A 26139-nucleotide genomic window follows, 5' to 3' on the forward strand; every position below is an offset into this window, starting at 1 on the left:
CTGATATATTTATAGAGAGCAATCACATTTCCACTCAGACGTCTTTTGGTTAGGCTAAACAGGCCAAGCTCTTTGAGTATCCTTTTATAAGACAGGTTTTCCATTCCTCAGATCATCCTAGTACCCCTTCTCTGTACCTGTTCCAGTCTGAATTCATTCTTCTTAAACATGGGAGACCAGAACTAAACACAGTATTCCAGATGAGGTCTCAGCAGTGTCTTGTGTAACGGGTACTAACACCTCCTTATTTTTTTACTGGAAATACCTCGCCTGATTCATCCCATGACCACATTAACTTATATCATATTGGCAGCTCATAGTCATTCTGTGATCAACCAATACTCCGAGATCCTTCTCCTCCTCGGTTACTTCCAACTGATGAATCCTCAGCTTATAACAATAGATCTTGTTATTAATCCCTAAATGCATGACCTTGCGCTTTTCACTATTAAATTTCAGCCTATTACTATTACTCCAGTTTACAAGGTCATCCAGATCTTCCTGGATGATATCCTGGTCCATCTCTGTATTGGCAATACCTCCTAGTTTTGTATCATCTGCAAACTTTATTAGCACACTCCCACTTTTTGTGCCAAGGTCAGTAATAAGATTAAAAAAGGTTGGTCCCATAACTGATCCCTGAGGAACTCCACTAGTAACCTCTCTCCAGTCTTACAGTTCACCTTTTAGTATAACCCAATGTAGTCTCCCCTTTAACCAGTTCCTTATCCACCTTTCAATTTTCATATTGATCCCCATCTTTTCCTATTTAACTAATAATTCCTCATGTGGAACCATATCAAACGCCTTACTAAAAATTGAGGTAAATTAGATCCACTGCATTTCCTTTGTCTAAAAAAATCTGTTATTTTCTAAAAAAGAAGATGATCAGGTTGGTTTGGCACGATCTACCTTTTGTAAAACCATGTTGTATTTTGTCCCAATTACCATTGACCTCAATGTCCTTAACTACTTTTTCCTTCAAAATTTTTTCCAAAACCTTACATGCTACAGATGTCAAACTAACAGACCTGTAGTTACCCAGATCCAGGGGCGGCTCCAGGCCCCAGCATGCCAAGCGCGTGCTTGGGCGGCATGTTGTGGGGGGCGCTCTGCCAGTCACCAGGAGGGCGGCAGGCGGCTTCGGTGGACCTCCCGCACCTCCCCTCCAATGGTCCCGCAGCTTCAGTGGAGCATCCGCAGGCATGCCTGTGGGAGGTTCATCGGAGCCGCAGGACTAGCAGACCCTCTGCAAGCACGTCTGCATGGAGCTACGGGACTGGCAACCGGCAGAGCACCCCCCGCGGCGTGCCACCGTGCTTGGGGTACTGAAATGGCTAGAGCCACCCCTGCCCGAATCACTTTTTTCCCCCCTTTCAAAAATTGGAACTACGTTAGCAATTCTCCAGTCATATGGTATAACCCCTGAGTTTACAGATTCATTAAAAATTCTTGCTAATGGGTTTGCAATTTCATGTGCTTCCTTTAATATTCTTGGATGAAGATTATCTGGGCCCCCTCATTTCATCCCATTAAGCTGTTCAAGTTTGCCTTCTACCTCAGATGTGGTAATATCAACCTCCACAGCCTCATTCCTATTTGTCATCCTGCCATTATCCCTAAGCTCCTCATTAGCCTCATTAAAAACTGTGGTAAAGTATTTGTTTAAATATTGGGCTAGGCGTAGATTATCCTTAACCTCCACTCCACCCTCAGTGTTTAGTGGTCCCACTTCTGCTTTCTTTGTTTTCTTATTTATATGGCTATAGAACCTTTTCCTATTGGTTTAATTCCCTTTGCAAGGTCCAACTCTACATGGCTTTTGGCCTTTATCCCTACATGTTCAGACCTCAATAAGACAGCTTTCCTTGATGATCCCTCCGATCTTCCACTCCTTGTAGGCGTTCTGCTTTTTCTTAATCACCTCTCTGAAATGCTTACTCATCCAGCTTGGTCTACAACTCCTGCCTATGAATTTTTTCCCCCTTTCTTGGGATGCAGGCTTCTGATAGTTTCTGCAGCTTTGACTTGAAGCAATTCCAGGCCTCCTCCACCTTTAGATCCACAAGTTCTTCAATTCAATCCACTTCCCTAACTAATTTTCTTAATTTTTTAAAGTTAGCCCTTTTAAAATAAACTCTAGTCACCGATCTATTTTTGTTTATGCTTCCATTTAGTTTGAACTGAATTAGCTCATGATCGCTTGAACAAAAGGTTGTCTCATACAACCATTTCTTCTATGAGGTCCTCACTACTCACCAAAACCAAATCTAAAATGGCATCCCCTTCTTGTTGGTTCAGCAACTACTTGGTGAAGGAATCCATCAGCTATTGCATCCAGGAAAATCTGAGCCCATTATTATTATTAGCACTCGTACCCCAGTCTATATCTGGGAAGTTAAAGTCTCCCATGATCACACAATTCCTGTTAGTATTTACTTCATTAAAAATATTAGAGAGATCTCTATCTATATCCCAATCAGATCCCGGTGATCTATAGCATACCCCAAGCACTATCCAAGAGGAGGCTCTAGTAGCTTTTTTCCCCAACATGATTTTTGCCCAGATAGATTCTGTCTTATCTATGCCATCACTTCTTATTTCTTTACAGTCTATCTCATCATTGATATACAAACCTACTCCACCAAGTTTGCCTTTATTTCTGTCTTTTCTAAACAGCACATACCCTACTATTCCACCATGTTTCTGTTATCCCTATAATATCCGGTTTCACTTCCTGCACCAGTAACTCTAGTTCCTCCATTTTGTTACCTAGGCTCCTCACATTGGTGTACATTTTAATTTTTTTTGTTTAGTTTCACTCACATTCTTTACCCGATTAGGCACAGACGTTGTACCGCCAGTATCACCTATTACACTGGTATCTACACTACCCTCTTCCTCCTTATGTTCATTCTCCTACCCACGGCTGTATCCTTTCTTACTTCGTTTTCTTCTCTCTCAATGTTAAAATCTGGTGTAGAGATTACCTGAATATCTCCCAACCATCTCCCCTAAATTCCTAGTTTAAAGCTCTCAATCAGTTGTGCCAGCCTCCATCCTAGAAGTCTACTTCCCTCCCTACTCAGGTGAAGTCCATCCCAAAAAGAACAGTCCTCTGTCCCGGAATGCCTCCCAGTGGCCATATATCCCAAAGCCTTCCTTATAGCACCACTACCTGAGCCATTTGTTGATCGTCATAATCTTTTCACATCTTTGTTGCCGTTCTCGAGGAACAGGCAGACTCCCACTGAGATCACCTGAGCCTCGATTTTCTTAAGTGTCTTTCCCAGCCTGGCATAGTCTCCCTTGATATGTTACAGCGAGAATCTAGCTGTATCATTCGTTCCCACATGAAGGGCAATCAGTGGATTCTTTCCCAGTACCGTTAGGATCCTCTTCAGCCTCAGGTCCACATTCCACATGTTAGCACCCGGTAGACAGTACACCCTTCTGTTCTCTGGATCAGCTCTGGTTACAGGCCTGTCTATTGTTCCCCAATTATGTAGACCTGACTTTTCCTGGTGATGTTGTGATTCTCCAGTCTATCCTCTGTTCCATTTGGCTGCAAGTCCTCTCAATTCCTATTCTCCCTTTCAATTCTCTGCAACACATCCTGAATCCTCTTGGGGTTCATATCTGGTGTTCTCTCTATTGACTCTTTACATCTTCCTATAGGACTAGCTGCTCTTCTCTTCTTCCTTGCCTTCTCACCTTCAGTGACCATCTACTGTGCCTCTTCTTCATTTTCCAATTCAGCAAACCTGTTCCTGAACTCTAAGAGAACCAGGCAGAGGAAAAGATGGGCTAATGAAGGAGAAACAATTACATACGTCCACTGTCCACTTTCCTCACCCAGCAGTCTCCCCTCAGAGTTCTTTGGTCCTGCCTTCATCTGCAAGTCTGAGCTTTTCCGTTCAGCCTCCTCATGTCTTTGCTCCATCATCTGCTCAAACCCCCTTCTAAACTCAACCAGAGTTTCCACCTGCATCTCCAATACTCCAATCTTTTCTTCCATCAGCTCTATCAGGCGACACTTCATGCTGATGGAACTCTTTTCAGGTAGCCCCTCCAGGATCATGTACATACCACAGCTTCCACATCCAGACATCTTCAATGTGTCTTCCACGGCTTGGGTCATTACCACCGCTACTTCTGTCATAGCAGCACTTAGGTGGGAAGGCTAAGTCCCCAGGAAACACAAACCAAATCAAAACCAAAACACCAACACCCACAGCAAAACAAACCCTCAACGAGCACCACAACACTGCCAGAACACCACACACTCTCTTCACTAGCCTGTCTGTTCTTCTGCCTCATTCTCCTAGTCTTACCTGCAAACTCCCCTTGCAAACTCCCCCTCAAACGCCCGTTTACAGCTCTGTTTGCTGGTATCATAAGCATCTTTCCCAATTCTGAACCTTAGCGTCCAAAATGTGGGTGCCTAGCATGAACCGCCAAGCTTAATTACCAGCTTGGATCTTATCTCGCTGCCACCAGACAGGAATTACAGCGCCTGCCTCGCTCTGGTCCCCCAAACTTTCCCTTCCTACCCCAGATATGTGTTGATCGCTAAAGCCTAGGCCATTGACAAGACTCGGAGGCCAACCACCCAGGAAAGAATTCTCCTAGTAGTAACTCAGATCCCACCCTCATCAAACATTCCCTCATAGGTTGGACAGATATTCTCCGCTAATAGTCAAAGTATACAATTAATTGGCGGAAATATATGCCATATCCCTCATCACCTCCTTCTACACGAACTTACCAAAGCTTAGTCTTGCAGACGATATGTCTGCCCCTCACTCTCCCTTGGAAGGGTCTGTTCCAAGAACTCATACTCTTGTCATGGTAGAAACTTCTTTTTCAAATTCTAATTCTGTGGCCAGTTTATATTCCATTTTGTTGTTCCAACACTAGTACTGAAACTTAAATAATTTCTTTCCTCTTGGCTTTTATCCTTCTGATATTATTTATAAGAGGAGCATCACTATTTCCGATCAGTGAATCGTTTGCATATACCTTGGTCACGAGGAGTTGGCTAACAGGGCCAAAGCTCTTATGAGGTGATCCTTATAGACAGGGTTTCCATTCCTCGATATACCAGATCACTTAGTACCTCTGCTGTACCTGTTCCAGTCTGAATTCATTCTTTTCTTTTAAAATGGGAGACCAGAACTGACACAGATTCCAGTGATGAGGGGGTCTCAGCAGTGTCGTGTGGGTTTAACGGGTACTAAACCTCCTATTTTTTACTGGAAATACTCGCTGATTCATCCCTTGACCACTCATTAACTTATTCACAATTGCAAGCTCATGTATTCTGTGATAACCAATACTCCGAGATTCCTTCTCACTCCTCGTTTAACTCAACTGAATGAATCCTCATCTTATAACATAGATCTTGTTCTTAATCCCTAGAGCATGAACCTTGCGCTATTTCACTATAATCAGCCTATTACTATTACTCCAGTTTACAGGTCATCCAAGTCTTCCTGGATGTATATCACTGGTCTCTCTGTATTGCAATACTCTTAGTTTTGTATCATCTTGCAACTTTATTAGCACACTCCCACTTTTTTCCTAAGGTCATGAATGAAGATAAAAAAAGGTGGTCCCATAACTGTCCATGGGGGACTCCCGAACTAGTAACCTCTACTCCAGTCTTCAGTTCATCTATTTAGTTATAACCAATTGTAGTTCTCCCCTTTAACCAGTTCCTTCATCCACCCTTTCAATTGCTTTGAATCCCCATCCTATCTATAATATAACTATATAATTTCCTCATGTGGAGACCATATCAACCGCCTTACTAAAATTGAGAGTAAATTAGATCCAACTGCATTTCTTTGATCTTAGAAAAAGAATCTGGTTATTTTCTAAAAAGTTAGAATGATAGGTTTGGTTTGGCTTTCTAAATCTGACCCTTTTGTAAACATGTTGTATTTAGGGTGTCCCTTACATTGACCTCAATGTCCTTAACTACTTTTTCCTTTCAAATTTTTTGTATTCCAAAACCAGACTTACATATGCTCAGATGTTGCAAACTAACAGACTGTAGGCTTTACCCCGATCAGGGAGACGGCTCAGGAGACCAGCATGCAAGCGAGCCTGGGGTGTCGGTTGAGAGCGGCATGTTGTGGTCGGGGGCGCTCTGCCGTCACCGAAGGGCGGGGCAGGCGGCTATCGGTGGGGACCATGCCCGCACCTCCCCTCCACTGGTACCCGCAAGGCTTTCAGTAGGGGCCTCCGCAGGCATAGCTAGATGGAGGGAGGTCATCGAGGGGAAAAGCAGCGCAGAGGGGACTAGCAGGACGCCTGCTCAAAGCACGTACTGCATAGGAAGAGAAGCTACGGGTAAACTTGGGCAACCCAGGCAGAGACAACCCCCCGCGCGTAGAGCCCCGTAGTTAGGGGTAGCATGACATGGCTGCCACCCTGCAAGAGGTGCCGAATTTCGACTTTTGTCCCTTTCAAAAATTGGAACTACGTTAGCAGTTTCTTCCAGTCATATGGTATAACCCCTGAGTTTGCAGAATTTCATATTAAAAAATTGCTTGCGTATGGTTTTGGATTTCATGTGCTTCCTTTAGAGTGTTCTTGGATGAAGTGAATTAATCTGGGCCACTCTTTCATTCCCATTAGCTGTTCAAGTTGCTTCTACGCTCCGGATGTTGGTAATTATCTAACCTCGCAGCCTGCATTCCTATTTGTGTGCCTGGCATTTATCCCTAAGCTCTCATTAGACCTGCATGTAAAAACTGTGGGTAAAGTATTTGTTTATATTTTGGGCTACAGGCGTAGATTAGTCCATTTAACTCCATCACCCTACGTGTTGTAGTGCTTCCCCACTTCTGCTTTCTTTGTTTTCTTATTGTTTATGGCTATAGAACCTTTTCCTATTGGTTTAATTTCCCTTTTGGCAAGGTTTCACGCTCTACATTTTGTTTTGGCCCTTTATCCTACAGTGATTTCAGAACCATCAATAGAGAGCATTTCACTTTGATGCTCCCTCCGATTCTTCCAGCTCCTGTGTAGGGTCGTTCGTGCTTTTTCTGGTATCCTACTCTTGAAAATGCTTTACTCATCAGCTTGGGTCTTACAACTTCTTGGAGCTCCTATGAGTTTGTTTCCCCATATTACTTGGTGATGCAGGCTTCTGGATAGTTTCGTGCAGCTTTGACTGGGTTGAAGGCAGTGTCGCGGCCTCGTCCACCTTGTAGAGTGCACAGAGAAGTTGTCTTCAATTCAATCCACTTCAGCCTAACTAATTTTTCTTAATTTTTTCTTAAAGTTGAGCCCTATTTTAAATATTACTCTAGGTCAGCGATCTGTTCTCTGAGTGTTGTATTGGGCTTCCAGTTATGTTTGAACTGAATTAACTCAATGCGGAATGAGTCCATTCGGAACAACAAAGGATTGATCTCAATAAACTCATTCTTATATGGTAAAGCACCTCACTCCAAAAACACAAGGGTTTTATTCGTAAATGTGGCATCCCTTCTGTTGGAGGTTTCGAGCACTACTTTGGTAGAAGGAATCACTCAGCTATTGAATCCGGGAATAAATTTCTGAGCCCCTTATTATTATTAGCACTCGTACCCCGTTCCTAGGTATTGGAGTTTAGAAGCTCTCCCGGTTGGGATCAACCAAATTCCTGTTAGCCGGTGATATTAACGTTCATTAGAGTGATTTAGAGAAGATCTTCTATTCTAGAAGCGTATTCCCCAGATCAGATCCCGGTGATCTATCAGGCATACCCCAGCCACTATCCAGAGAGAGGGGGCTGTAAGGTAGTTTTTTCCCCATCATGGATGTGTTTGGGGCCAGAGTGAGGATTGTTGTCTCTTTCTATGCATTCGCTTCTTATTTCTTGTACAGTCTATTCGATCAGTTTGATATACAAACTACTCCACGCAAGTTTGCCTTTATATTCTTGTCTTTTTCAAAGCACATACCATACTATGTCCACATGTTTTGTTATCGCCTATAAATTACCGGGTTTCACTTGCCTGCACCAGTAACTCTAGTTCCTCCATTTTGATTACCTAGAGCTTTCACATTGGCTTGTCCTTTTAATTTTGTTTTTTGTTTAGTGTGTCACTCACATTCTTTACAGGTCGAATTAGGCAAGACGTGAGAACGTTGTACGCCAGATATCAGCTGATTCACTTGGTATCTAGCACTTGCCCTGTTCTCTTTGTTGATTCTCATACCGCACCGGGCTGGTATCCTTTCTTACTTGTTTTCTTTCTCTCTCATGTTAAAATTCTATAGGTTGGATGAACGAGATTACCCGTATCTCCCACAAGAGAGAAAGAAAAAAGAAGGAGCAAAAGGGAAAAGAAAGAAAAAAGAAGAGAAAGAAGAAAGGGGAGAGGGAATAGAAAAAAAAGTCTCTCCAATTACTAGTTTAAAGCATACTTCGAATCAGTTGTGCGCCTCTCTGAGAAAGTCTACTTCCCTCCCTTACTTTCAGCGTGAAGTCCTCCAAAAAAGCACAGTCCTCTGTCCCGGAAAGCCTGCCCGTGCGCCATATATCCCACAAGCCGTGTCCTTATATAGCACACAACTACCTGAGCACATTTATGTTAGATCGTCTAATCTTCACTCTTTATTCCGTTCTCAGAGGAACGAGGCAGAGACTGGACACTGAGATCAACCTTGAGAGGCCTCGAATATTTTCTTAGAGTGTCTATTCCCAGCCTGAGACATTAAGTACTCCCTTGTAAGTGTTAAGCAGCAGTGAATGCTGCTGTATAGCTATTCGTTTCCACTGAGAGAAGGCAATCAGTGGGAGGTGTGCTTTCGCGGAGTACCGTTAGGATCCTCTTCAGCCATCAGGTCCGGACATGTCCACTTGGGTGTAGCACGCGGGTAGACAGATTCACCCTTCTGTTCTTGGATCAGCTTCATGTAGGATTACAGTGCCTGTCTATTGTTCCCCAATTAATGTAGACCCTGACTTTTTCTGGTGATGTTGTGATTCTCCGTTATTCCTCTGTTTCCTTTGGACTGCAAAGTCCTCTCAATTCTATTCTCCCATTTCAATTATCTCTGCAACACATCCTGAATCTCTGGGATTCAATTAGTCTTATGGGTGTTCTCTCCTATCGACTCTTTACGCATCTCCTAGGACTACGCTGCTCTTCTCTTCTTCTGCCTTCTCACCATTCGTGACCATCTACTGGTGCCTTCTTCTTCATTTTCCAATTCAGCAAACCTGTTCCTGAACTCTAAGAGAACCAGGCATAGGAAAAGATGGGCTAATGAATGGAGAAACATTACATACGTCCACGTGTCCACGTTCCTACCCAGCAGTCTCCTCAAGAGTTCTTTTGGTCCTGCCTTCATCTGCAAGTCTGACGCTTTCCGTCAGTCCTCATGTCTTTTGCTATCCATCACTGCTCCAAACGCCCTTTAATACTTCAACCCAGAGTTCCCCTGCATCTCCAATAGTCCAATCTTTTCTTTCCATCAGCCTATCAGGCGACACTGCATGCTGAGTGGAACTCTTTTCAGGATAGCCCCTCCAGGATTACATGTACAATCCCCCAGTCCCCATCCAGACTACTCAAATGTGTCTTCCACGGCTTTGGGTTCATTACCACCGCTACTTTCTGTGCATAGCGGAGCACTTAGTGGGAAAGGCTAAGTCCCAGGGAACACAACCATAATCAAAACCAAAACACCAACAACCCAAGCAAGAACAAACCCTGCAACGAGCCACACAACACTGCCAGAACACCATCAGCTATCTCTTGCATTAGACCTGTCCTGTTCTTCTGCCTTCCATTCTCCCTAGTCTTACCTGCAACTCCGCCTGCAACTCCCCCTCACCCGCACCGTTTACAGCTCGTTATTTTGCTGGTATCATAGATGCATCTTTCCCATTCTGTAGACCTTAGCGTACAAAATGTGTGCCTGTGCATGACCGCCAGAGCTATTACCAGCTTGGATCTTAGTCTCGCTGCCACAAGAACAGGAATACATAACAGACGCAACTCCTCGCATCTGGTTCCCACAAAACTTTCCCTGGAGGGACACCAAGACTCAGTACAATCACAAAAAAGGGAAATAACCCTTCCGTCCCCCTCTCTCCCCACCAGACTTTCTCTCTCTGGGGCTAACCTAGAAGATGTACTGAATGCACTCTCTTTACAATCACTAACCAAAGAAAGAGTCTCCTCTTATCCACAAAAGAACAAACCCCAAATACAAGAAACAAAAAAGATTCTCTCTCTCCTCCCCTCCCCACCGTTCCCTGGTGCTGCAGAGCTTTTACCCTCCGTAGATCTAAACACAAAAGAATTCCCTTCCCTTCATTCCTTTAGCTTACCCAGAGAGAAAAAACTCAAACAAGGTCTTAAAAAAAAACTCTCTTATATAAAAAAACACACAAAGAAAGCATCAATAATAATTCTCTGTATCAAGTGACAATACAGGGCTATTGCTTATAAGAAAATATGAATAAAACAGTCTGATTCAAAAGATATCCATTGAAACATTCCAGCAAGCTACACACATGTAAATACACACAAACATAAAAAGCCTGTTATTGTTTTTCTAACTGTATTACAATTTGGAAACAGCAAGAATTAGAAGATAGAAAAACACCTTCATTCATAGCCTAGAGACACAGGGACAAAAGCTCAGGGGGGGCAACACCCACCCAAAAATTCCCTCCCTGACTTTGAAAAATCTGGTTTCCTGATTGGTCCTCTGGTCAGGTGTTTGGTTCCCTTTGTTAACCCTTTACAGGTAAAAGAAACATTAACCCTTAGGTATCTATTTATGACAGCTGGCTCCTGTGCCTCTGAAAAACTAGTGGAGATTATCTGCATGCCCAAACAAATTAGCTCCTGGAAGGAGGACAAGTGGGACTTCTACCAGTTTGATAGATACCATGACCCATAATATTTTTGTTTGTCTGTGTCAATGGGCTGGATGAGGACAGAGGCTGAAAGTGCCTAGAGTAAGAAGTCATCCTGGTAGAGGTATACATGATACCCCTCCTGGTGCCAACTGGCTATGAGGATGAAGAGTCTCTTGATAAAGACAGGGAGTAAGGATGAATGAAAAGAAAGAGCACAGAATTTGAAATGAAGAATATCCAGGGTAAAATACAGGTAACAGTATTGGGCTGAAAAAATGGAGATATCAAAGTCCATCTTTCAGGCTGACCAAATGATGAAAATCATTTTGCAACAATGCAGAATGAGATACATGAGAATTTCTATGAAAAGCTTCTTCTGAAAGATCTGAGGGTTGAGAAAATGAAGATCTAGGATCAGACTGAAGCCTTCAGCTGCTTATAAACTAACATGTATTGATAGTAGAATCTCCAGCCCCTCTGTGCAATGGGGGCGCAGGAGGGAGGAAGAGAGACAGAGGAGGATCGAAACAAGTGGCCTGCTGATGAAGGAAATCTTTGATTTCTGCTCCCAAATAGGGCAATGTCACTGTAATTACAGGTCAGGCCATAGCCAAAAGCCTCAGAGATCCCAGGTCTCTGTAAATCCGACTTTGACCACACTGTAACAAAATTGCTTGACAAGAGCCTGCAAAGAAATGAAGATGGCCCCCAATAGGAAAAAGCCGATAAAGGGGATTGGGTTAGCTAATCTTTCAGTGATACTATGTTGGAGGCTGGGAGGAATAGGCAAAGCTAAAAAAAGAAGAACTACTGGTGGAAGAACTACACCTAGAACAGGAATGGCAGAAGCAACAAACCCCTTTCACGGATCAAAATGCTCTTAAGTTGTTCTGTTCAAATGTTTCTCCCACAAAGAGTTTTAACCCTTTGGGGGTTTGTAGACATGTTTAGTTCTAGTTCCCACCTGAGTATGGCAAGTTCCTCAGCCAAATACACCAGTAACACAATGTAGACAGACCCAGGGATGTACCAGCTATTCTATTGCCATTAAAGGAGTCCTGAAAAAAAGACAGAGCACTTTGAGTAGAATTGGACAATTTGCCCAAGGCCTTCATGATATTACTTGAAGGAGAAAGAGAGAACATGGTCAGTGGGAAGTCAGAAAAACTTGCCAGTGCTATCTGGAGAGGAGTCATCTAAAATTGAATCTTACCATCCAGTTGCCCTAGAAGTTTATGGGAACCAATGCAATAGAGTTAACTGTAGAAGAAAGTAGGCCTCAAGACCACCAAGAACACTACTTCCCTGGTTATTTTCCCAAATAGCTTCTGATAGAGACCCATGAAGGAGAGTTACCTCTGGGATTTGGGCAGCTGTGGCAAGAGATAGAGCTGTGACGGAGGAATGTATTTTTATAGTCCTACTCTTCTTGACAATTTTTCAGGACTACAGTTTCTCAAGGCTCTTTCCTCTTATTTGAACTGCAGAAGTGCCCCTAGCATAGTAGAGGCTAAGCAGAGTAGTCACTTATGAACCAGAGGAACAGCTAGGTACAACTTTGTATCAAAGGGATCTAGAGTCTAACTGTGTTGGAGAAATAGAAAAGTTTGGTTCATTTGTGTTTGTTTTGGGCTCTTGCTTACAATTATAAGGCCTCAGTTTGGGAGTTCCGGCAGACTCTGCTAAGCAAGATTTTTTCAAGAAAGGCATTCCCCAAAAGCATTTTCCTTCATAGGGGGTTTTGCTTCAAGAGGTATTCCCCAGAAGCTCCCCTCAACACTAAGAGGAATCATGCTGTAATATTTTTTAAAATATGCAGAATTTTAAAATTGTGTGCAGAACTTTTTTTTTTTTTTTTTTGCACAAAATGCTTCAGCACAGAATGGATGTAGTCTTGGCATTGCCTATTTTAGCCCTCACTATGGATGTAAACAGCCCCTACTCCAACAGATGTACAATCTAAAAAAGACACAGGCAGCTGAGAGTGAGGGAAAAGGATGTAATATGCACACAAAGTGATGGGGTGATGATAGACACTTTTTTTGTTTTGTTTTAAGGGGGAGGATATATTTTGTTTCAGTAAAAAAATATTAAAATTACCCCAAATCACAATTAAGCCCTTTTGACCATATTTCTCCTTCATCAATTCCCAGTTTCAGTTCCACTGTTTTTATGTCCCTCTCTCCACACCTGATGAACAATTTATTCATGAGATAAATCAAACAGACATACAAGTTGACTGAGCTAGTCATTTTGTTTTGTCTATGTCGTCGATCTACAGGATGAATTTAAAATAAAGGCAGTGGATTGGCAGATCAGCTCATGGAAGGGCATTCCACGTATAGTGTGAGTGTAAAGGACAGAACAGAGATGGTTGTGGAGAACTGGGGATAAAGTTGGAATAATTTGTGAGACTGAGGGTGTGACAAAGTAGGGTCTTTATTCACGTTGCTCTTCAGTTTCCTTCACTTTAATTTTTTTCCGTAAGGAAAAGAAAGAAGGATTGGATGGGTAAGTGGTTTAATATAAGTGCCACTCCATGCCCTCCAGTATGCAAAAAGAAGACAAATGAGGAAGAACTGAGAATTAAAATTATGCAGTTGAATGACAGAACTTGCATCCTACTTACTGCCTGACAGACAGAACCATAAAGCTGATAGTCAGGTTTACTACTGCGTAATATGGGAGCACAGAAATGTGAAAATTATTGTTTCTGATGTAGAATATATGACTACTTCTAAAGGATAACCTTCTTACTAAAAGCTTAAAGAGAAGAAAAGATGGCAAAATTTTCTACACTTGCAGTAAACACCTTTAAAAAAAAAAAAAAAAAAAAAAACCTCTGAAGACTCACTTGTAGGCTTTCTGCTTTTTTCATAAGACCAATGCTTTAGCCTGTATACATATTTATTTTAAAGTTTCTAAATACAGATTAGCCTGATGAAGTCCACTTGAACACACTACTGAAGCTTTAGAAAAACATGTAAAACTACCCAATATAGGTATATTAAAATTTTGCTTTGGTGCAATTCTACGATGTTGAAATTATTTTCTTAATAGATGAAGAGTAGACTATACAGATGGAAAGGGAGATGCCGATGAAACCTATCATTTATGTTTATGGAAAATGGATGATTAAGCATAGGAAAGAAAGCAAATAATCAACCCTCTGGTGCTAGCTGGCCTAGTTTGCAAGAGAATGCGCTTCAAGAAGTCCCAGCAACCAACAATGAAGAGTCTGAATAAGATAAAGGAACAATAAGAGGGAGGCAGAAGCAGCTCATTTTAATGAACTAAAACAGTATTTTTGGTATCTTTTCTTCTTCATAGCTACAGTGGTTGAAAAGAAATGCAAACCCAATGAGACACACAGTGAGTAGAAATTCAGTATAATACAAGACAATTAAGTCCTCAATTCTGATCAAGTCTACCACAAACAACTTGCTAAAATTAAACATTAAATAATATTCAGGTAATTCAATTCCTTAGAGCCTTTTTCTGTGTACAGTATATTAATAAAGAAGCAAAGCTCATTAAATGTCTTCTGGCACACAGAGCATCAAAAGTATTAAATGAAATAAGTAGTAATGAAATATGAAAAATTCTTTTAGACAGTGCACAGATTAAAAAAAATGCAAAAGCATAACTAGTGAGACTCTGCAATTCCATGACTTAAACTGATGCATGAGGTACACTTGTGATAATTCTTCCAGCTTTGATTCGAAATGCATTCATAGGCCTGTAAAGTTCAAAAAGGTGCTGGTTCAATTAAACATGGTTTTCCCCAGGATCAACTTTCACTGCAAAGATCAGGCTAGACAGGTTTGAACATCCTGTAAACATTTACAGGAACTGGAATTGGGATTAATGGTCACACTGGAAGTATTATGCACTTGCTTCATGTGATCTTTCCCAGAAAAAAACAGTTTGAACTTGAAAAGTACTGGGAAAGAGCAACTCCAAAGCACTCTCCAAAAACCACATTATTTCCTTTTTTTCCCCACTGCAATGTGCTTTAAAAATTTCACCTGAGATAGGGAACATGTGTAACTCTCTATTACAATGTTAATAAACGTTTATTACAAATTACTATATGAAGTATGAAAAATCTAAAGGAAATAAAGTGTATGTATAGGGGGATAACATGAACACTTGTAGGAACATGAAGATGTCTTGCGATTTACAGACATACCAAAAGACAGGACAGGACAAGCAGACAGGACAAGACTTGACATGGTCTTCTCTCTTGATTAGCTAGAGAAAAGTGTTAAGGAAGGCTTAAATAAGGTTCCTGGAAGATAGATTTTCATTATCATAAATTGGGGGAAGGAAGGAGAGACTAAAGAGCAAATCTTCTTTCTGTAAATGGAGAAATATTCTGCTCCCTTTACTTTCATTTGTGCTGATCTTAAAGATTCTCTCCTGACCCAATCCTAGAGTTGTTCAAAATTCAGAACTGAGGTCTTACATTTTGTGTGTTCTTTGAAACAGATACTGACCTTATTTATTATGAATGTGTACAGAGCTTAGCTAAATGGGACCCCAACCTGGTTGAGATTTCTAGGTAATACCAAAATATAAATAATAAATTATACAATTTGTACAAGGTTTCCCTCACCAAAATGATATTCAAGACTGGGTCAGAATTTCAGATTCCTTCTTGTGCTGGATGAAAATCAAGTACTAAATGTTCTACAAGCTATTAATGACATTGGATTCTGCTATTCAGAAAGGATATGTTTCAAACACTTACAAATTATTTAGTCTGAATGTACGTATATATTTGATAAAAACTGTTTTCACTCTATTGTGTATTTCAATTTATGATATACTCTAAGAACAATTCATCCAATTCTGTAAATACAATCCACTGCTTCAATCAGCCATTATAATAATATACAAAAACATAATGAACTGGTAATGTGGGGGAGAGTGCTGGGTGGGGAACCATGAATTCTGTTACTGTGTAAATTTCAGCCTTTCTTGGAAGAATCACTGGCGCTCAATTCCTCCACACTCATCTCAAAGATTCTGCATTGTGAACTTCCTGCCTGAGAACGCTGGACTTCTAGAGCCTTTAAATACTGACCTGTGTATTTGCCAGAGAAGAGTGACATTGCCAGAAATCAATAAGAGGCACTCCATCCCTCCAAGTGGTGTGTATTCTGTCTCTTCAATGCTCTCAGCCCCTGGTATAAATCCTCTGCACAACTACTAGACTGGTGGCCAGCCCCACTTCTTGACCAAACTATACACATTTAATAGTGTTTCTGATACTTTGTTCTAAAAGAAGTATAGTTGTCACCTTTGGAAATTAAACTCTGATGGAAGACAAGACTGTTGGGCAACAAGTTAGACTGCTTAATTTTATTTCTTTCAAAATATTAACACAAAGAGATGAAGGTTTTAAAAAGAAAAAAAGCATTGAAAAATCCCAGGTCCTAGGTGCCATTGTAACACTGACAGACCCCGGTTGTCAGTGGGTGGGATTGAACCTGGGACCTCTGGAGCTTAGTGCATGAACCAAAAGCCATATGGCTGTTAACTAAGGCCACATCTACATTACGGGATAATATCGAATTAGCTAAAAATCGGTTTCTTAAAACTGATATTATAAAGTCGAGTGTGCGCGTCCACACAGGCACGTTAATTTGATGGCGTGCGTCCATGGTCCAAGGCTAGCGTCGATTTTCTGGAGCGGTGCACTGTGGGTAGCCTTACCGTAGGCTATCCCATAGTTTCCCTCAGTCTCCCCCGCCCCTTGGAATTCTGGGCTGAAGATCCCAGTGCCTGATAGGGCAGAAATCATTGTCGTCGGGTGGTTCTGGGTACAGCCTCACTCCCTCCCTTTGTGAAAGCAGCAGACAACCGTTCGCGCTTTTTCCGTGGGTGAACTGAGCAAACGCCATAACAAGCAAGCATGGACCCTGCTGAGATCAGTAAACGCCATCGTGAACGTTGTCAACACCTCACGCACTCATCGTGCTGTCTATGCGACCATGAAACGCAAGGCAGGAGAGAGGAGGCGCATGTACCGGCAGAGCGGACGACGAGAGCGATGTCGATGTGACCATCGCGTAGCACATAATCGAATTCTCCCTAACCGCCGTGGGCCCCCCTGCTTCTCTCCAGGAGCTACTGCGTTAGAATGGGGCAGGTTCCTACCCACAGAACGCGGCATTTGGGCACGGGAGAACAAGCACAGACGATGGGACCGCCATAGTTTTGGCAGCTGTGGGACAATTCCCAGTGGCTGCCAAAAACTTTGCATCGTAAGAGAGCACTGTTCTGAAGCTTTGTGACATGCCTATTCCCCGCCTCTGAAACGCCATAATATTAAGATGAGAGCAGCCCGCAACAGTGGAGAAGCGAGTGGCATAGGCCCTCGGAAGCTGCACGCCAGAACAGCTAACCGGTCAGGTCGGGAATACAATTTGGAAGTGGGCAAATCCTGCTGTGGGGCTGCTGTGATACAAAGTAGCCAAAGCAATCGTTAAGGCGCTGCTACGACAAGGTTGTGACTCTTGAAACGTGCAGGTGAAAGTGTGGCTTTGCTGCAATGGGAGTCCTTAACTGTTGGGGGGCATACGATGGAACCCATATCCCTATCTTGGCCCCAGAAGCGCCAGGGCAGCCCAGTACTGTAAACCGCCAAGGGGTACTTTCAAATGGTGCTGCCAAAGCACTGGTGGATCAACACTGGGACGTTTCACCACCATCCACGTGGGATGGCCCAGGAAGGGTTCATGACGCCGCTCTCAGAAGTACTACTCTGTTAAACGGCTTGCAGCAAAGGGAATTACTATCCCAGACCAAAATATAGACCATTGGGATTGGCTGAAATGCCTGTCGTTATCCATGGTGACCCAGCCTATCCTTGATGCCCAGGCTCATGAAGCACATACACAGGCAGCCTGGACGATGTGGTCAGGAGCTGTCAACTACAGGAGAGCAAGTGCAGGTATGTGGAGAATGTGCACTGGCCGTTTAAAAGGGCGCTGGCGAACATTACTTTAAACTCGCTCAAGACCTCGAGCCAACCAATGTCCGTTTTTGTAATTGCTGCTTGCTGTGTGCTACACACAATCTCTGGAAGAGAGTAAGGGGGGAGACCATTTGTGGGCGGGGTGGGAAGGCCTGAAGGCAAATCCACGTGGCCGCTGAGTACGAAGCAGCCAGAGACAGCGCGATTAGAAGAGCACACCAGGAGGCCGGTGCACATCAGAGAAGCCTGAAAAGAGTTCAGCAACGGGCCAGGGTACGGTGTGACTGCTGTGTATTGTTTCCCCATTGATGAACCCTCCCCCTGATTGACTCATTCCTGTTTAAGCACCACCCCCCACCCTTCCCCTTTACGTTACAAGCTTGCTGAAGGAAAATAAAGTCAGTAGTTCGTTTAAAAAATCATGTATATCTTTCTTAAAAAATCACTTCTGAAGCAAACCCACCTCCACCTTTTGATGTAATTCTTTAATGTAAAGAAGTAATTTATAAAAGAGGCAGAGAAAATAATCAAGGTAATCCCTGCCGCTGTGCTTTGGGAGAGGGATAGGAGGGAAGGAAAAGGCCATAAGCTCATTTCCAACGTAATTGACACAGGCTTTTTGACTTGGACAACTGTCACACGTGGGGTGCAGCTGGTAGGTGGAGGGAGGTACAGTCGTTACCAAAGTCACGCTATCACACCACACAGTAACGTTCTTAAACCGTTACTGGTGCTGGTAGGGAGCCATAGGAACGTGAGCTTGAGGGTGGTTACAACATGGGCTGCAGCGGCACTCTGTAAGCCCGCTGCTCTTCACTGTCTGGGCTTGTGAGGGCTTTTTGTGACCCCAGAATTACTGTCCCAGACCTAGTGTGGACGCGCACACTCGACTTTATAATATCAGTTTTAAGAAACCGATTTTTAGCTAATTCGATATTATCCCGTAGTGTAGACGTGGCCTAAGTGGTCTCAGTGCCATTAGATGGGACAGAGCACTACACCCAGTAGGTGTGTGGATTACATCATCACACAACACTCATTATTATATACAATATTGTAGGTGTTCGGGGGGGAAAAAAAAAAAAAAACATGCAAAACATTTCCTCTATAGAGGAAAAGGTGCAAGGGATTGACTGAACAGCTTATACACAGTGAATCATGAAGGTGAATATCTGGGAAACAATGTTAACAATTCCTTTGGTATAGGGGGAAAAAAAAAAAAAAAGATCACAAATCAAATTCAGTTCCATTTGTTCCATACCACAGGCTATGCTAGAAGCAGTATTTTCTGCACTGGTAGCTCTGTGGCAGTAGTAGAGCAATAGCATGAAACTTCACCACAGCTAGCTTCCATGATTCTCTGTGCTGACTGTAACTAGACCCTTCTGACCACGGAAAATGGAAGTAATCATGTACAGCGAAATGTTGAATGTACCTTCAGCTACGGTAATAAGTGTTTGTCTACATGGGAACATCCAGGAAAGTGAATCCAAATTAACGAACGGTGTGAATTCGAAGTGGCTTTGTTAAGCTGCATTAAGTCCCTGTGTGGATACTATTATTCAGAATTAAAAGTAGCCTTAATATGGTTTAGTATAGTTCTCTTAGTGAATTAAGCTAAACTGAGTACAAACCTACCTGAAACCAGTGAGTATGCACTCAGCACAGCTCAGCCCTGCCTCCACTACTGCTACCCATACAACCGCAGCTATGCTGCTATTTACACTCATGCTAGGTTGATGAAAGCAAATGCTAAACATGTACACAAGCAAGGGAATCACAGATCCCAGCTCATAGTGTACACAAAGACAACCTGAGCCTTCCTAATGACCTAATAATAGTGCTATGCAATGTGTCATATGAGGCGTAGGTTAGATCTGAGTTTTCAGTTTCCTCAGATGGGCTATCGAAGAAGCTCTAGCCTTTCAGGGTGGGGTGTAGCAAGTTCTTCTCATTGCTTATAACCCTGAGATTTGATTAAATGATGTAAATAAGTTCTAAAGTGAGACACAGACAGCATTGCTTAACTGGAAATATTGCATATGTGATGCTGACCCTTGAGAAAGTGAGGGAAAATTTTGGGTTGCCACAGGCCTGATCCTGTGTGGTGCTAAGTACAGTTGATTTCTATGAAAGTTGAAGATATTCAGCACTTTACACAATCAGCTCCAGATGTGCTGGAATAAACTGCATGAAGAACAATTCATTTAGATGCTGGCTTACTCAAAAAGATCACCCGTTTGATTACTTATACTTTTCAAAGCCAGTTTAGTTTACATAATGAAAAATGTAAATAAAATGTATATAAATTTAAAATGGGATGGAATTGCCAGTGCTTTAAAATATCTAAAAGCCTGCAGCTCAGTATGAAGCGCCTGGTAATTAACTTTAGAACACCGAATAAACTTTATCAGAGTTCAAGAGCACAATCACAAATATGAAAGATGTTAGTGTAGTAATATTAAGACGAGACTTCCACCATAAAACATACATGTAGGAAACTGCAGTATTACTTTTCTCAATTTTAGACCACTTTCCATTACATACCATATTTTGAACTGTTTCTAAATGCCTCCCAATTTTTAATGCAGTTGTATAGTGCACTTGCATTTGGATTCTAGAGAGCTATCAAATGTTTTTACGTAAGTTTTCCCAAGAACCATTGTTTGGATAGATTCGTTTTTTGCAAAAGAAATAGGTTACTGAAGGGCACAACAACTATACTTTCCCTCCAATCGTATAAAGGCTTAATTTAAAAAAAAGAAATATGCAAGTTGCAGTTCATTACCTTAAGTGTTCTATGGTCCTTGCAGAACAATAAAAGCTTACAGCTATTTGACACGACTTTTTTTTTTTTTTTTTTTGCAGGCATAGAGTTAGAGCAAGAAAATTCATTTGAATTTGTCATGCCATGGATTCATTGCACCAGTAAGTTATTCTCTGCAGGATTAAAAATAGAGAAACGAAGTGTCCTTACCTTTGATAGCCCTTAATATCAGGGCCTGAAGGGCCGTACTGATATTGGAAAACTGTATGGGGCTGGTAGGAAACTGTGCCTCCCCAACGCCTGCGGGGGCCCCGACCCGCATCCACCTTCTCCACTCCCGCCCCCTGACTGCCCCTCCAGAACCCTCCGACCCACCAGCCCCCCTCCCCATAACTGCCCCCTCTTGGCGACCTCACCCCCTATTACCAACCCCCTGCTTCCCAGTTCCTGACTGCGCCCAACTCTTATCCCACCACTTCGTGTTACCTGAACAGGCCCTCCGGAGACCCACACCTATCCAACCCCTCTCCCCCCTTCCCCGACCTTATCCCACACCCTCGCCTCCTTGACACACCCCGGGACTCCACACTAATCCAATCCCCCTTCCCATTCCCTGACCACCACCGCCCTCCGAACTCCGCCCATTTCCAACTGCCTCCTGCTCCCTGACTGCCCCATGGCCCCCTATCCAACTCTCCGGCCCCCTTACCATGCACTACTGAGTCGATGTCCTGGGAGCCACACCGCCTGACCAGAGCTAAGCATGCTGATGCGCTGCCTGTAGAAGCTCTCAACCAAATCGCCCCCGCCCTGCCTGCGCGGCTGCGGGGTAGGAGAGACAGCTGTGGGGCTAGCTCCCATGGGTCAGATATCGGCCCTACAGGGGGCTGTAGTTTCCCAGCTCTGCCTCTCCCTCAGCAATTCAAACACATTTGTAAACTACGCCATTACATTTTGTCTTTCACTGGAATTAGCTAAAATAAAGACATGTCTACACAGCTTCAAATAATTCAGAGGTATGTTAGAAAAACAGAAATATTCTGTTTTGGTAGAAAAACATTTTGATAGAAATATAGATCAAATATTACTTTTTCAGAAACGGATAGCACAAATCTAATACATACATTGCTTATAAATACAACCTTCGATAAAAAGGAAAGCAGCATAGCCAGGTATCTCTGGAAGACGGTGCCATACTGTAAGGGGTGCCTTGTACCTAGCTCTGCACTGTTCCCTCTTGTGTCGTTATCTGTTGGTACTAGAGCCATCTCCTTCCCGTATGTACTTCCAAATGTGCTGCTTTCCTAATTTCCTTTATCAGAAAAGAATTAAATTGAAGGCATCTTTATAAATGTCTCCATTAGCTCTAAGTGATTCAAACAATTTTTTGTAAGCATCGCAAAATAAGAGAGTTCTCAAAAACATATTAATCTTAGTAATTTACCATTTTGTTTTAATAAATATTTAAAACATTCAGCACCATTAAGAAACTGTCCATTTTCTTAATATTAATTTCTTCTAGACAAAAAAAGTATTGACTAAACACTAAAGGCTCAAACCACAAAATGTCCTGTTGTGGAGTAGTTTGCACAATTTCAAAGGATTACTCATAGCAGATAACCCTTTCATTAGTGTATGGCCCAGGATGGGCCCATTGTTTGTGGTTGCACTGTTTCTCTTATAATGTTGGGCCTCCAACAGGAAGATTATGATCAGTTATTTGAGTACTGAATAACCTGTAAGTTTGACATTCATATTTACCGACAGTCTCTACAATATTGTGCACACACACATTTGAAGACAAAAAGGTTCAATACACAGAAAATAAAGGTGAAATCACAAGACTAAAGTTTTTAACAATAACTTTTAAAGTTTAGTAAATATATACACAGTACTCAAATTTCTTACAAGACAATGCATATCATACACCATTGTAGACAAAACCTTGCAAAATGGTTCAGAGATGGTATATTCCAAAATAATTTCATGTACTCATGATCCTAACTGATAGAAAACATTTTAGTATAGACTGTACCTTCTTCTTTTACCCCCTGTGCTAGGTGGTGGTTTAGGAGTTCGTGTTGAAACTATCTGGCAATGCACAGTTCCAAGTAGCAACATTAGCCATATTGGCCCAATTACTTCAGTCAGAGGTATGTTATGTGAGCTTGCTGCTGTATAGAATAATACTATTGCGGCAACTGCAAAAAAGGAAAAAAATATTCAGTGTCTCAATTGTCTTGAATTGCTCTATTGGTCAACTAACATGGATATTTCACAAAATAAAAACTGTTCACAACTCTGGAGATCCTTTTCCACATCCTAACTGCTCTTCACCTAACTCACTCAAGCCAAATATATCCTCTGATACAACCTGTATTGCTAAATGACAGGTTGCAGATTCTACTCTAATCTTACAAGTAGAACCACACCCATTCTGATATCTAAATTATATGCTGCAAATATAGATGTCATTTCTGACCCAGACACATGGAAACAATTTCCAGGTCTGGTGATCTCAGAGGATAATTGGAAGAAATCTTTAAATAGTAATTTTTTAATCTTCTAGTAATCCTAACAACTATAGGACAATATCACTTATTCATACTGTCACATCTATTACAAATTTATTTTCATCTGTATGTAGACCACAGCATGGCATGTTTTCACATGTTTTGGAATTGTAATAAAATGGATCAATGTGTTCAATATTATAGGACATTTTTTCTTATATCTCACAAACACCATGAGTCCTCTGAACTAGAATGTCAGCTTGTTTCATGGAAAGTGTCCTGGTGCAACTACTTGTTACATACAACTACTTGATCATACAGCCACAGTGAACATTTTTTCCATTTTAAATCACATTTCCTAGTTGCTTGTCTTCTAGAGTTAAGTAAAACATACTGTACATCTACAGAGAAAGATTGCTCTAATTCTACCAGAGTCCTATCGCCCATATTGTCATATGCAGTGAAAGCAGATCTGAATAGTATATTTTCCATTGCTGCTGTGACACAAGTAAGTGTCTGTAATTCCCTTTGGAAAGAAGGCATAAGTCCATGTATCACTGCTATCTTGGCTGCGCTGGGGCAATAAGTATCATCCTGGCTGATCATCTTCACAATCTTCCACATTATAAGGAATGGAGGGAAAGCATACATCAGATCTGTACCCCAATTTAGGAGGACTGTATCTGTTAGAGAGTGAGTAACTGACTCCTGCTCTTGAAAAAAAGAAAAGAAGGGCACTTAAGTGTTAAATCTTCTGGTAATTAGATCTTTATCTGAAGTACCAAAGTAGCTATGAAGCCACAAAGTATCATTTGTGCATCTGGGAAAAGTCTCTGTGTAGCTGGTCCACTGACTCATTAAGAGACCATGTCACATGCAGAGCTAGTGTTATATTGTCTGTGGCCACTTGAACCACTGATCTTTGCACTTGAGTACTGAATGATCTGACCAGAGAGAGGAATGATCTGAGCGCTAACAAATTGCTCTCAACTCCAGAACACTGATATGAAGGCAAGACTCCTAGCGATTCCAGAGACCTCTTATTAAAAGTCTCCAATTAGAGGCACAGGGACACAGATGCACCTACAGTGGAGCATTCATAGGGACACTACTTGAAGACGAACTTTTGGATGTATCTGTTCAGCCCTGGATCCAGCATGAGACGAAGACCTCCATATTTCCTTGAAATTAGGAAACAGTGAGAGTAGGAATCCCAATTTTTGAGATTTTCCTGAACCTTCTCTACTGCTCCCTCCATTACTAGAGTGTAGATTTCTATTCTTAACACCAACTTTTGACAGGGATCCATGAAAAGAGAGGGAGGGGAAGTTGATCTGGAGGGAAGATTTCAAACTGTCCTTTTATAATATCCAAAACCCATCAGTCTACAGAGTCTTTTGCCACTTGCTGTAAACATGACACAAAGAGTCTCCAAGTGTTAGGGGAAGTGAATTCGAGGTTGTTTGGTGCTCTTGAACTTCATGTCACACCTGCACTCTAACTGCAGGCACAGAAGCAATGGAGGACAAATTCCTTTGTCTCATCATGGATTTACAGGAACGTCTTTTATATTGCTACCAAGAAGCAGCGATTGCCATTGTAGCTGCTGGTAGCGTGTGCCTTTGTTGAAATACAAAGATGAAGAATAAGGTGGACAATGTTTCCTTTGCTATTTGAAGGCAGGTATAGGAATTTCCCTCTTAAACGGCTGCGAGAAACCCTGATGCATAGCTGTTAATCTTGCCTCTCATTTTCTCTAAGACTCCATTTGTTTTAGAACTAAAATGTCCATCCCCTTCAAGTGGAAGGTCTTCAATCTTTGATCTTGTTTCAAAGATTCATTTTAAATTGACATGCATGATACCATAGTAAATTCTTCTAAAGTGTGTGTGTGCGTGCGTGCGTGCACAAACACATATTGGATGCGACTGGATAGCGTAGTGGTTAAGAGCGCCGCCCTTTGATATGGGAGACCGCCCTTTGATACGAGAGACCGGGGTTCAAATCCCAGTTGGTACCCAACTTTCCAGTAGGGGTCCTTGGGCAAAAGACCCCCTAACGCTTCACCTGCCTACCTCAAATATGAGAGTGACACGAACTAGGAGAGTCATGCCGGCTCGGACGTCGCCCGGATTAACAAGGTCCGCGCCAGATGTTGAGGAACCAGGACAATCTGACGATAAGTGGGCTACTGGAACAAACCATTCATGGACGAGACAAGAGAACCTGGAATTGATGGAATGCTACTACAACAGTAGACCTAATGAGAGGGATATATGAAACGTATGAGGGGACTATGGATGGACAAAAGACCTACATCCACACTTACTGAGAAACAGCTAGTTACCCAACGCTTCAACATAGTAAAGAGGAAGCTGCTCTCACAGCTTGAGATAGACCAACTCCACATTACATCCCAGACTCAAGAAGACCTGGAAGAACAAAGTGGATGTGCAGCCCACACCTGAAGCTGAAACTTCACTGCCACCCCTCCATTGCAGAGCACAGCAGCTGATATGAGGCATAAGATCATGGAGAAACTAGCTACAGTCAATCCTCGAGACCGATTACCAAGGCTCAGTGGAGAAGTACCATCAGATAGTATGTTAGAAGATGCCATAGAGCCCTCATGACAATCCCTACTACCACCATAACTCAAACCAATGAACTGGTATACGCTACAGCCTCTGTAATCCTGGAGATGCTTGGCTACACGATCAAGAAGAACAACAGTATGTACCCACCCTGGAAAATGAGGTTGGAGGATAAGATCAAGGCGACTCGGAGAGAAGTTAGTCAGCTGGTGGAACTACAGAAGGGTGTAGAGATTAAGGATAAGACTCGGCTACTGAAAAAATACAAGGGCCTGACTCCATCTGAAGCCCTAGAGACTGCTAAACAAAGGCTCACAGCACTGGCTACCAGGCTAAGGAGATACACTAGAGAAGCAGAGGCCAAAAAAGTAAATGCCCTGTTCTCCAAGAACCATCCAAGGTGT

General features: G+C 42.3%; 1 protein-coding gene across 3 annotated transcripts in view; it reads right to left on the bottom strand.

Moving 5' to 3' along the window:
* PHTF2 (putative homeodomain transcription factor 2) overlaps positions 1-26139 on the bottom strand; it is a 211564-nt gene that overhangs the window by 69719 nt on the left and 115706 nt on the right. For 2 of the 3 annotated variants that reach the window (XM_075064450.1, XM_075064461.1), the window contains exon 6: positions 22664-22829. The exons of the other annotated variant lie outside the window; for it this stretch is intronic. In XM_075064450.1, coding sequence (XP_074920551.1) covers positions 22664-22829 — 166 coding nt within the window. The remainder of the gene's footprint in view (positions 1-22663; positions 22830-26139) is intronic. 3 annotated transcript variants of the gene reach the window in all.

The sequence above is a fragment of the Chelonoidis abingdonii genome, chromosome 1, assembly GCF_003597395.2.
Source record: "Chelonoidis abingdonii isolate Lonesome George chromosome 1, CheloAbing_2.0, whole genome shotgun sequence".
NCBI lineage: Eukaryota > Metazoa > Chordata > Testudines > Testudinidae > Chelonoidis > Chelonoidis abingdonii.